At 37.4% G+C, this 14,006-nt stretch overlaps 1 protein-coding gene across 2 annotated transcripts in view; it reads right to left on the bottom strand.

Annotated features, from left to right (window-relative positions):
* Nucleotides 1-11,331, bottom strand: part of LOC140885051 (insulin-degrading enzyme-like 1, peroxisomal) — a 42,179-nt gene extending 30,848 nt beyond the window's left edge. The window contains exons 1-7 of one of the 2 annotated variants that reach the window (XM_073291965.1): nucleotides 11,147-11,331; nucleotides 10,587-10,662; nucleotides 9,922-9,989; nucleotides 9,630-9,721; nucleotides 9,472-9,545; nucleotides 9,328-9,371; nucleotides 7,214-7,265 (exon numbers count right to left, since the gene is read on the bottom strand). In XM_073291965.1, coding sequence (XP_073148066.1) covers nucleotides 7,214-7,265; nucleotides 9,328-9,371; nucleotides 9,472-9,545; nucleotides 9,630-9,721; nucleotides 9,922-9,989; nucleotides 10,587-10,662; nucleotides 11,147-11,272 — 532 coding nt within the window. In that variant the 5' untranslated portion in view covers nucleotides 11,273-11,331. The remainder of the gene's footprint in view (nucleotides 1-7,213; nucleotides 7,266-9,327; nucleotides 9,372-9,471; nucleotides 9,546-9,629; nucleotides 9,722-9,921; nucleotides 9,990-10,586; nucleotides 10,663-11,146) is intronic. The other variant, XM_073291966.1, reaches the window with a different exon arrangement.
* Between the last annotated feature and the right edge of the window lie 2,675 nt (nucleotides 11,332-14,006).

Here is a 14,006-nt window from a genome sequence, read left to right on the forward strand (position 1 = left end):
GTTGCCGGTGTGTGGGTGCCAAAAGCAAAGGACCTGATTCTTATTGATGTTGAATATGGAACCATGCAAGAGCCTTGGCAGAGATGAGGCTGGTTTGGGTGGCTCCAAGATCAACGCAAGATTTATTCGCTATAGATCTTGGACATCTTTTGGGCGAGAAAGGAAGAATCTTTTGGAGGGTGATCGTTCATGGCACATGCTGGTCCATGTGGTTGGAGAGAAATAGAAGAATATTTGAAGACTTTGAACAGTCGATTGACGAGTATTGGGAAAGGATCAAAATACGAGTTTCTACTTGGATTGGGTCTCATGTAGATTTTCAGAATGTTTCAATCTCGGATTTATTACGAGATTGGGCTTTTGCCTATTGTTGAAAGGGGTAGGATCATGACAACTTCTTTGTCGACGGTGGATCACTTGTTCGCATATTGTACTCTATAATTTTATCGTAATTAATATAATGTTGTTTCTTATAAAAAAAAAATATGGAACCATGCAAGATGTAGCGACTGTGGAGTTGTGGGAACGCTCTAGCAGCTTTATTTTCTTGAAAACCCGTTTAGAGAAGAATAAGGCACTTGAATTTGAACCAAAATGCACATTTCTTTTTTTTTTTATAAGAAACATATTATATAAATTAATATAAAAGGATTATTTACAGAAAGCAGATAAGTGATCCGCCATTGCCTAGAAGGCTATCATGATCCTATCCTTCAAAAACCTATCCTTATGAACAAAATGCAAACGCCCAGTCTCGTAATAAATCCGAGATGGAAACATTTTGAAAAAGTACAAGAGATCCTATCCACGTTGAAACTTGAATTTTGATCCTTTCCCATCATTCGTCGACCGATTCTTCAGTTTCTTCAAAAATTCTTCTATTTCTCTCTAGCCACACTAACCAACAGACGCTCCAAAATATTAACCCTTTCTCGCCCAAAGGATGTCCGAGATCAATAGCAAATAAGTCTTGCGTTGATCTCGGAGCTGCCCAAACCAACCTCATCTCTGTCAAGGCCCGCGCCCAAAGCCCACTCGTGAAAGAACAATGAAATAACATGTGATCTTGCGTTTCCCTCTCTTTTCGACACAGCACACACCAATTGGGGCATAGAGCACAAGTGGGCCACCTTCTTTGCATCATATCCGAGGTCGGCACCTTGCCCAACACTGCGGTCCAAGAGAAACCTTGAACCTTAGTTGGAACCGGAGCCTTCCAAATAGCATTGAGAAATGAAAAGGCTGGGAAGACACTACTAGAAAAGAAAGACTCGAAGAAAGACTTGACTGAAAAGACACCTGATGAATCCCCGTCCCATACTTTTATGTCGTCCACCCCTTCAACCAATCTCACCCTATCTAAAACTCCTAACAATGCATTTAGCTCATCTAACTCATCATCCCTCAACACCCTTCTAAGATGCAAATCCCATGAAGGAGAAGCTGAATGAAATTCAAAGGATGCAAAAAAGGAAATAGGTTGATTATGAACCGACGAAATCTAATATAAAGATGGGAACAAATCCCGAAAGGAAGAATTCCCCCACCACCTATCTTCCCAAAACCTAACCTTAGTCCCCCCTTTAACCACTGTCCTCACTAATGGGTGAAAAGCCAAATAAGATCAAGAAATAAATTTCCATGGACATCTGAAAGTGACATTCTTTGCTAACCCCGCATCCCATCCGTTCTCTTGTAGCCCGTATTTACTCAGTATGACTTTTTTCCACACCGGTTCATCCTCAACCAAAAACCTCCACCATCTTTCCCAACAAAGCCCTATTCCTCAAACAAATATTCCCAATGCACAGCCCCCCTCTCTCTTTGGGCTTGCATACCTGCTCCCAAGCAACCAAGTGACAATGTCGGTCGCCATCAGCCCCATTCCACAGAAAATTCCTCATTATCTTCTCCATCTCCTCCGCTATGCCCTTGGGTACTCGGAATAAAGACATGAAATATATCGGCATCGCATTCAGAACTGCAGCGATCAAGGTTAACCGTCCCCCTTTTGACAAAAACGCCTTCTTCCAACTAGCCAATTTCTTGGATAGCTTAGTTAAAACTGGTTCCCAAAATGAAGCTTTTAATGGATTCCCTCCCAAGGGAGGATTGGCCCATTAAATATTTAGGGAGGCCCATTGGGAGGGAATCCATTAAAAGCTTCATTTTGGTATTTAATGGGCCAATCCTCCCTGCCGCACCCAATCTGTCGTGATAACTCTTCCACTACCTCTTCACAATTGATGCCTAACAGGGCACTCTTCTCCAAATTAATTCTTAAACCTGACATGTCGCAAAAAGCTCTGATCACTTCTACCAGAAACCGAAGATGACCCTCTTCTTTAACAAAAAACAGAGTGTCGTCCGCGAATTGAATATGAGATATTTCTAACTTTTCTCAGACCACCTCCAATCCCCGTATGAAATCCCTAGATTTAGCCTTATCAATCAGTCTTCCCAACACATCAACCACCAAATTTAACAGGAACGGTGATAACGGATCCCCTTGCCTGAGCCCTTTCTGACCTCGAAATTTGCCCCTAGGCCTCCCATTGATCATAACCGAAAAATAGACACTCGTGACACAACCTTTGATCCATTTTCTCCATCTATTTCCAAACCCTTTCTTCATTAGGACAAAATCCAGGAAGTTCCAATCCACATTGTCGTAAGCTTTTTCGAAATCAACCTTGAAGACCAAACCCTTCTGTTTCTTCCCCCTCCTCTCCTCTACAATCTCATTCGCTATAAGGCAACAATCAAGAATTTGTCGCCCGTCTATGAAAGCATTCTGAGACTCTGCTATTGTGTAAGACAAACATTTCTTTAGCCTAGCAGAAAGAACCTTGGCTATTATCTTGTACAGACTAGTAGTGAGACTGATAGGCCTAAAATCTTTCACCTTTATGGACTCTTGCTTCTTTGGTATTAGACAGATGTAAGTTTCATTCGTGATGCCGTTGATAACACCCCTTCAAAGAATTCATTAAACACCATCAACAAGTCTCCTTTAACAATATCCCAACACCCCTGATAAAAGGCCATTGTAAATCCATCCGGTCCCGGGGCCTTGCAACCGTCACAATCAAACACTGCTTTCTTGACCTCCTCCTCAGAGAACGGTTTCTCCATCTCTAAAGCTATCTCCTCATCAATAGGACACCATTCCACTCCCTCAACACCCCACCCCATCACCTCTGATTTGCTGTACAAGTCTTTGAAAAACTTCACTATGATTGTTTCTATTTGGTCTTCATCATTAGTAACTGACCCATCATCTCTTTCCACCTTGTTGATTGTGTAGCCTTACTCTTCCGCAGATTCAAAAGAGAATGAAAAAACTTAGTATTGTTGTCCCCTTCTCTCACCCACTTCACCTTTGCTTTTTGATTGTCAATCTGATTCCTTCGACACACCAATTCTTCCAGAGCACATTTGGCTTCCTTCCTGTCGAAGGCCACCTCCTCTGATCCTAATCCCTCACTTTCCATCTCGTCTAGTCTTTTGATTTTTTCCCTCAATTCAGCGCATTTGACTTCCACCAGCCCGAAACTCTCTATGTTCCACCTTTTAAAGTCGCATTTTATGGCTTTAAGTTTCTGCATAAATTTATACCCTTCCCAACCTTGAAATGCTGCATTGTTCCACCATGAGATGATAGAGGATTTGAAGCTTGTGTCTTTAAGCCACACATTCTCAAATCGAAAGGGAGATGGTCCCCACTTGATTTTCTCCGTGTCAAGAATAACTGGAAAATGGTCCGAGGTCATTCGAGGAAGAACAGTCTGTCTATAAAAGGGATAGACCTCCGTCCACCCTCCCAAAAATAAGAATCTGTCTAATCTGCAGCAAATAGGATCCGCCCTCAAATTAGACCAAGTGAATTTCGCATTCAACAAAGGCGGGTCAACCAGCTCCAATTCCTGTATTAGAGAGTCAAAACAGTTCATGCTCGTTGTTATAGGTGTGCTATTCAGCTTTTCACTTAAAGATCTCACTACATTGAAATCCCCTCCTAGACACCATTTCTCCCCACATAAAACTCTCAAACCAGCCAATTCATCCCAAAAATTCTGTCTCAATCTTGGATTACAGGGCCCATACACCGCAGTAAACCACTATTTGATGTCACTATCTTTCTCAATACAGACCGAAACCGAGAATTCCCCAATCAGATTGTCCTTGACCGAGACTACTCTTGGATCCCACATTACCATAATACCTCCTGATCGACCAATAGCCGGTAAAGTGACCCACTCCACAAACCTTGATTTTCACATGCTGGCAATAAATCTTCTATCCACCACCACTCTTTTGATTTCCTGGAGTACCACCAAATCTGGTCTTTCTTTCCTCAAAATAGCTCGAATAAGACCTCTTCGATTGCTCGATCCTCCACCTCTAATATTCCAGGAGCAAATTTTCATTAATTAACTAACTTTAAAACCCTCAACCAGGAGATCCACCTTCCGGACTCCCATTTCCAAAAGACAAGCCTCACCACTCTCCAACTCCACCATTCGCGGTACCATTTCCTGTCCAGCCCCCATCTTACATGCTCAGAACCATGGACAACATTCTTTGACAAACCTGGCTTTTCCCCAAACAGTGGCTGTCTCACCTCCCCTACCCCCCCTCTGACCCGCCCTCCGACAATATCGACACTGGAACGAAGGAAAAGGAAGAAGAAGATTGATCAAAAGGAGGAATTTTAGAAGAGAATTGTACCTCGCTCGGAGAAGATGCGAAAAGGCCCCCAATGTCCTCCAACCCCATAGAAGACGGTGCTGAAACATCCGAGCTTGCTGAAATCGTACTTTCCGGTTCCGTAGACTCGGAATCCTGCTCCGAGGCCATCCCTGTCAAGTCCTTTAATGCCTTATCCTCCCACATTCCATAGTCTTCCATCTCGAAAAGCTGTGCATTCACCCTTACCACTTGCTCACTAAAAAGATCAACTTGTTTTTTTGATTTCCTACGGCTGTACACGAACGCCAAATTCTTTGCTCCTAACCTGCTCTTCTCCCCTTGACTAGAGGTTTCTGCCATAGCCCCCTCCATCTCCGCCGAAGATTGGACAAATCCTCTTTTGAATTCCCCAGCCCCTTTAGGACAAATCCTTTTGAGGATCTTAACCTGTCGACCTCCGAACAAAGGTTCCGAACCGCAAGATCTATTACCATTGCAACACTCCTCGTCTTTATATTTGATGATGCCCTGTCCCGTATTGACAAAAACTTCCATACCATCAACGATACGAGTATGGCCATAAATCTTCCCCACATCCCTCGCCTTTTGATCAATTTTATCTTCTTGCCTCCCGCAATGAGCCACTTCGGATACAAGCCCATTCCCACTCCCAACAGCCGCGGGCTTCTTCATACCACCCCAACCTGCCATCACCTTCTTCCCTTCAATCACTACCTGGGCATAAGACCGTTTCTCGTATACATCGTATGCTGCTATATTGACCGAATCTACGGCAATACGGACAACCAAGGGGCCACGAATTGTCTGAATCTGCATGAATCTATTAATGAAGCCACCAACAAGACCTACAACTTTGATTTTGGCAGCAGACAGGTCTTTAAGCAGAAGAGTGTCCTCGCTAATATCCAACAAACCTCCACACTGCTCTCCCACTATTTTAAAGAGATCTGTCGTCCATAAGTCCCATGGAATTCCAGAAATTCTCACCCAGCTGCTACAACATTCAAACACCTCCTCTTCCCTATTGATCTCTTGCCTCCAAGCCTCAAAAGACACGGTAACCCTACTCTCGAAGAAGCACTTCTTCATTGTCAAGTAATAGGCTGCCTCCTCCTCGTTAATAGGCCACCACACTGCTTTATTTGCTTGAAACGGAAAAATCTCAATCTGCCTCTTAACAGCCTTTCCCAAAACAGTACGCACAGCTCCCACGAGAAATTAACCCTTGCCTTAGTGATAATAACAGCTTCCTTCCACTCTTTAACTAGACAGGGACGGATATTAGCCTTGGCGTCAATGCTCCTCGAATCAGTGTCAATGTTCTTCGATATGTCTTTACCATTATGCGCAAACTCCCCAAACCGATTCCTGTTTTCTCTAGGATGGGCTTCATTAACACTCCTATTCCGGACAAATCTGAACAAGTGGTAGGCCAAGCATTTCCACCCCCACCCTACATATCCGCTAGTACAATAATGCGCTGCTTGAACCCCCTTTGAGCGTATTTAGTCACCTCCAGAAAGCTACCTCTACCATTGACATATTTCTACTACAGTTAAATCATCGGGTACCCTCTTATTTTCTGTATCTTGGTAACGTACTACAACCTTGGTTTTGAGCTGATTGTCTTTGACTTTGATGTTGGTTGGAACTTGGAAGGATGCTGAATTCATAGAAGATAAAGTTTCAAGTTTCAACCTTGAAGATGAGGTTGAATTTTCAAGAGAGAGATATTGTTACGGTAAGAATATTATTAAGCCCAAGCCCAGAAGAGATCGGGTTTGTGTCAACAGCCCATGGAAAAAGACCACCAATTCATAATGCGTATCAGAGAAGATCCAATAGCACGTGAGGGAGCGACTAGTTTGTTAGGCATGGGGGAAGGGAATAAAATGAGGAGTGAGGGCTGTAGTGAGATATACCAGAATTTTGTTACGTGAGATCTAGCTTAGCTAAGACAAGAGTAAACTTTCCTCTTGAGTGGAGTGGGGAGGACTCATTTTTGTATAACTTTTCTATGCTATCGAACTTATCAATTGATATAAATACCATTTTGCTTCTCTTGATCCATAGGTCTAGCTTTTGTGTTTCCTGGAATTGTGTTATTGTTGGTGGCCATAACAGTGTGCTCCTTCAAAGCTAAACTGACTGGTACTATTCACAGTGCCATGGCAGCTTCACAAACTCAATACATATGTCTTTTACCAAGATTGTGATTCTTTATCCAATGGATCAGTGTCTGGTGGCAGTGAGAGTGGGTGGAAAGGAGGGTATTGTAGATTCACAAAGTTAACCAACAGTTGATTGATGTTCATACATAAAAAGTTTCCATCGATAAGATAAGAAAATGCAGATGATCTTCAAAACTCTCGTGATATTTGAAGGATGAATAGTAACAACATTAATCAAAACAATGAATTTTTTAAAGCATAAACAATAGGATCGAGCATTGAATAAGTTAAAGTGTAATATTAAGAGAATGAAAATGATACTCGTCAACCTGTGCTGAATTTGTGGTATGGATGATCTTTGACACTTAAATGTTTTTGAAGCTGCAGAGTCACAGACAAACAACTTAAACGATTAATTCTCATCCCTACGGATGATTTCTGGGGGCAAAGATAGGTAACATATATATGCTCACAATAAATAAGATACATGCAGTTCCTTACAGTGTGTTTGGAAGCATAGGATTTGATGGAATTTTATGGGATTTGGAATTGAAAATACCATTTTAGTAGTGTTTGGAAAGATGTAATTTCAAAATGTGATTGGTATTTGATGGAATTTGGTCGGATTTCATTTAACTAGGTGAAATTCTTGCAAGATAGGTAGGATTTCATGGGATTTACGTTGTAAAAGGAAATATAATTATGTTTATAATCAATTTGTATAATTTTTTTTATCAGAAATGATCAAAATAAATTCGTATTACTTGCTCATAAATTTTAAATTTTCTTCTCAAATTTTATAAAGTACCATTCATCCAAAAACCTTTATTATCAATTCACACACAGTTATATTGTGTGTGTGTGTGCACTGGAGAAAATTATTTCAAAATCAATTAACAATATTTTTATATAAACAAACTCTATATATCATTTCTTTTGAAATTGTTGTTTTAACACTTAAAACCCAATTTATCAAAATTTGATAAATTAATATTTAATTTCCACTTTATAAACCTTATATTTTTTCACTTCTTAAAAAAGCTATTTAGTAAAAAAAATATTTTCATATGTTCAAAAATAAATTTTTTTCCTTTATCAATGATAAATGAGAATTTATATAAATATTATTAATAAACAAATCATTTTAAAAATAAGCAATACAATAATTTATAACATAAAATAAATTATTTTTATGGTTAAATCAAATTCGAAATTAGATTTTAAAGTTTTGTCAAACATCAAAATGGAATTTCAAATCCAAATCCTATTTTTAAATCAACCAAACATATTGTTAGCATAAAGAAAAATACTTTCTCTTAATGGTTTTATCATTCATTTTGTTCCTCACCAATTGTTTGTTCAAACTTAATTTTTAAAAACAATTTAAATTTACATTTGATTAGAGATGCAGTTCCACTAGCCTAAAGAGTAAAGCATTTAATTCGACATTCAATTCGCACATAAAGAGTCGAGTAGTTAACTTAAAAAGACTAGATCAGTACTACTTTTGAACAAGCCAATGACCATCTCCTGATTATATGCAGAAAAAAAATTGCAATGAAATCAAGCACAAAGTATCCTGCCATCCGAAAATCTTCTCCATCAGAAGATGTCCTGATTGCCTTATCTCCAAAGTCAGTCACAAATACTCATTGTCTCACAAATAAGAATAGTAAACCTAAATATTTTCCTTTGACCCATATCTAAGATATTAGAACCATAACTGACAAAAGAAAATCTACACCTATAGAGGGATAGCAGCACGGGAATTCAAGTAAACAAGTGGTTATAGGGCATGATAAATAAGCTAGTTTAATAAACATTTTAAAAAGAAAAATATACATTTTGGATGAGAACTGAAGTCCGGTTTGAACCATAAAGGGTTCCTAAGCGAACAAGTAAACGGAAAATCAGAACACATAAAAAAAAGGTGCATTTTTTTCCACCTCCATGAAGGAGAAAGAACACGTTTTTGCCTTTCATCATGAATGATAGGGGTGGGGAGTTGGAAGGAAAAAAGCCCAAACATATTCTTGGGCAAAAGAGGTACATCTACAAAGTGTATTCAAGGTGGCGTAAGGCCCACAACACTGGGGGGAAAGTTGGTTATGAGGGAAAGAAAGTTGGGGTGACCGGAATAAAAAGGGGAAGGGTGAGGCGAGGGGAGTAAGGCAGAAAATTACTTTGTGAGTGAGTTACTCGTTGAGAGTGCAGCAGGGGAGAGAGTTCATACTTTCTTTCGTTCTTATTATCGTATTTCCATTTTGAGTTGTAAATTTCAATTTCAGAACATTACTTCGTCAATATACTTTCATTTACAGCATCCTTAATTCTCTTGATTATTCGTTCTATCTATATTCCCGTGGTCGCATCAATGAACTTTCTAGAACTTATAGGACAACAAGAATAGGTTTCCTTATTTAAGCATATGGAAGGAAAGAACCTGGTTCATTCTCCAAACATCAGATAACAAATTCTTTTGATTCTCTGAAGATGAAAAAGAAATAGAAAGAGAGGGGGGGGGGGGGGGGGGGGTCAATAAGATTCAAAGAAAATGAATGCACTAGCTGCAAGATCAAGTTCTGACCAGAATCAACAGCTTTTATTTCTCTTGTGGTAGCATCAGCTGACATTAATGGTTTGATGAAAAACTGGGAAAATCTGAAAGAGAAGTCACAGTTACCCGTCCTATAAGAAAAAATGAAACTAAAACAGCCAAAAGACTTCATGGAAATAAAGTTTTACCGATCCAAGGCTTCTTCAAAATAATCAGGATTAACATCAAAGTAGTAGTTGGTGTGTTCAGATGATGTAAATGCATTTGTGCTACCTCCATGCTAAAAAAGACGAGAATAATAGAAAAAAATTATTTTTGGAGTAAAAATACTTAAAAGCTCTTCTATGATTCTATCTGGTTCATCAGGCATAGAAACAACACAACCTGGAAATGCAGACATCAAAACTAAATTCATGGTTTACTGCCAGAGATAAACAATGACAATAATTTAATCTCGAGAAAGAAAAGTTAATCAATTACCTCACTGATGTATTTAGAGTAACTATCCTCCTCTGGATACTTTTCACTTGCATAAAAAAGCATATGCTCTGAACCATGTTATATCAAAAAGTTATCACAAACACATCATGGAATAATACAATCATTACAGTTTCATAGCAATCCAGAATGCAAAATGAAAAGGAAAATATGGCTTCTCTGAGCATGAAGGCTCAAAGATGAAGAAAAAACCAATTCTTACTAAATGAATGCAAGTATAACCTAACTCTTTAGATGCCATGCTTCAAATTACAATAAAAAGCCTGAATAAAACAGAGAGATTTGTACTCAACTGGGCACACTGAGTTAAATTATATTAAAACATAACATATTCATGATGCTTCGAAGTAACAAACAAAATAGGCACAGGGTTCTCTCCCTATTTTCTCTAGAAATTCCTTTCTTTTCTCCCAAGATTTCCCACGTGCCACAAACCTGTTATGTTTCTTAATAATGTATCACATAAACCAAAAAGAAGATTGATAATGTTTTACTAATTAGTTTTCTGATAAAAATAAAAATAAAAATAAAAATAAAGGTTTCTCATTATTTGCCTTTCTTTTGCTTGTTGAAATCGACAAAATGCAAGCAGAGAAATTCAAATCATCATCCTTCACAAGACAGAAATATCATTCAATCTTTATTACCCAGAAAATGGGCCAGGCCTTCGAGTCCCTCAGGATCACTGAAAGAACCAACACGAACGTCCATGGACGCAGCACACTGCACCCCAAGTCAAACCAAAAGATCGAAACTTTAAGAATTATAACCATAGGAGGGATTTAGAGCTAATTGCATTCAAACTTCTAAAGTCATAAAACATTCTGTGTAAAATTAATAGCATGTTAGACCTTATGTTTTAAAAAAATTAGCATAAAAACCCCTGTGAGAGGTATAAATGTGTCCGAATTTGTATAAAATAGGGGTGAAATGTGCTACATTTTAAAAAACTTAGGGATGCATTAGCCTATTAATATTTTTGAGGGACGCTTTTAAATTTTTCATGGGTTGTGAATGCAATTAGCCCGAGGATTTAATTGATTTACATAACATAAAGTAGAACCCAGATAAACTCAATCAAAGAATTAACAAAAACTCTGGTATTTTCACAAAAATAACAAAACCCATATAAACTCAACCAAATGATTAAACAGAAAAAACAATGGAATTTTGACGAACAGAAAATTTAATTCAGAAGAAACCATACTTTATCGGTTTCTGTGTCGCTGATGAGAAGAACTTCAAGATTATTCTGCATAACTATTCTTCTATACTCCCTTTTGTCATTAAGAGGCTTAATTATCTCCGCTTGCTCTTCTGTTATCGCTCCCATCGCCACCAATTTTTCTCTTCTTCACGATGAGCGTCTCTGTGTCAGAGATTGACTTGGTAGGAAATACTTGAAGGGGACGACAAATAATGATATTTATATTATTATTATTATTATTATTATTATTATTATTATATATTATATTTTTTGGAAACTGTATATATTTGTTTTTTGAGCCATGCTACTTGTACAACCAAATTTGTATATCAATTTGTATAAAACAAAAAATTCAATACAAAAATTTCATTTATCAAAATCTCATGATAAATTGAATGTAAAATATCGCGATATAATAGGAAAATCTTACTATATATTTGTTGTAAATATCGTTGTACACGATATATGTTGTACCTTTAGTATTATTCTTATTTTTTTTAGCTTCAAAAATATAAAGATATAGAACTACAACTGACTATTAAACTATAAATTGGCAATTCATCCATAGAATATTGTGATTTCTTGGCTTAAGACAGTAGGAAAACTCTCGATTCTTTGGTTTTTCGGTTGGTCAAAGTCTGTAGTTTAATCATAAAATCAGATTATTAGCTGATGATAGTATCCCAAATTAAACTAACCCTTTCTTGAAATTTGAACACCAAATTTTAAAAGGCAATCAAAGCCACAAAATGGAAAATCACAAAAAAGCAGAAACCACTGCAAGATCATATACTAATATAGGGCAATTTTCCTTGTTTGGTGTCAAAAATATTCAGCTACAATTGTACAGAGTACTGCCAAATCTGATAATGAATTAATTTTACGTTGATGGAGTTTGGAGTATGCATTTCTATATTTGGTTTCTATAGTATGCATGATACAAGTGACATTTGGTAATTTCTAGAGCTGTCAGAAAGGTCGGGTCAGGCCGCGCCGCGCCGCCACTACTCGCGGCCTGTTTAGACCTGCCTCTAAACGGGCCATAAAAACCTCAACCCGTCCCGTCCCGTCTCGCCCTGTCACGGGTTGCGGGTTAGGTGGGCCAACCTGCCAAAATTTTGAAATAATAAATAAATTCAAAAAAACAAAATTATTATTTGACATTGAAAAAAATATATCAACAATGTTACACAATACAAATAATAAATGTCACAATTAAACATATCATATAAACTTTTGATGTTAACTATTATATTTTGGATTAAAAAATGTGCAAATTGCTCAAAAATCCCCAATTCAAATATGTTTTACTCTGCACTCCCTTGCCACTTTTTTGTACCATATTTTTTGTTAATTTGTACCACATCTTGTATGGTTTTGTATCACATCTTGTATTATTTTGTACCATATTTTTTGACTAGGGACCCCAAAGCAAAACATGTATGCATTTGGGGATTTTTGAGCAAATTGCCCTTAAAAAATCACATTTTCAAATAATATGAATAATATAAATATTTATTTAACCATAAAAAAATAATAATGTAAGATATTAAAAATATTACAAATACTAGTTTTAAAATTTTTAAATCACATTATATAAAAATAAGTGTTTTTATGTCCATGATTCAAAAATAAATAAATAAAGTTTTTTTAAAAAAAAAAACTGGCGGGCCGCCCCGCCCCGCCTCAACCCGCGACCCTTTTTGGTTGGCCCGTTTAGGCCCACCTTCAAACAGACTAGTGAAACCCTAACCCAACCCGTCAATTTTTCATAGCGGGGTGGGCTGGCCCGATGGGCCTAACCCATTTTGACGGTTCTAATAATTTTGTTTTGAGTAATTAAATCTAAGTAGAACACGGTAGATTGTGTTTATTGCTTTTTTTTTTTTGTTCTTGCTGATTCTTTCTTCTTTAGATTGGATTAGCAAAGGGAGGTCAATGGTGTTAAAGAAGAAGGAGCAAAAGGGCTGCTACTGAGATTAAAGATGGAAGTTGTGGTAAGTTTATTGCTTTAATTTTTGTCCTTATTGACTCTTGGAAGCTAGCTACGGGTCTCTGTTTTATATGTTTAAAGGATGATATGGTTGAGTTTTTTTTTTCTGTCTGTAAGTTTTTTTCTTATAGTAAAATCTCAATATGTTCACAGATTTTGGTGTTTTGAATTCTTGGTTACTAATTAGTATCCTAATTTAAAGGACGGATTCAATATTGCCTTACTTTCTGAAGGTTATTTTGTTGGTCATTCTTAGTCACTGGTTCCATTGAAGGCATTAATAAGATTGTGGTAGGATTTATAGTCACTCTCTTTGAACAAGAGCTTATTGACTGTGATAAATCTTATGTGATTCATATATTAGCGTATGTAAGGTGGTTCTAGGAGTTTGACAACAGATCGAGGCATTCAAAACAAATTAAAATCTTGTTCGTATTTTTCTCTGAAATTTGTGTTTTGCACCTCAAATTCCATTGCATCATCCCTGTTCAGTCCCCTCTCTCCAAATTCTTGGAGATTGACATTGGAGTGGATCAAGTTGATAAAGCGAAGACAACTGTTTTGTTTGAAGATTGATAAGTGGAATTTATTGCACTTCTATTGCATGTATTTAACTTGGATTTGTTGCTTCTTGAGCGATATTATGGGTATTTTGTCATTTTTGTCGTTTGTAGGAGACGAGGTAATTATGAGGTGTTATGGCACATATGGAGTGGAAATGAACTAACACTGGGTGAAATGACCCTAACTCTATAATAAATAATTATGCGGAATTTTTTTTTTTTTTTTTACTACTAAATAAAATATGTACATATATGCCCATACATATATGCACAGAATAAAATATTTAAAATAAATACATGACTA

Source organism: Henckelia pumila, chromosome 2 (genome assembly GCF_033568475.1).
Source record: "Henckelia pumila isolate YLH828 chromosome 2, ASM3356847v2, whole genome shotgun sequence".
Taxonomy (NCBI): Eukaryota; Viridiplantae; Streptophyta; class Magnoliopsida; order Lamiales; family Gesneriaceae; genus Henckelia; species Henckelia pumila.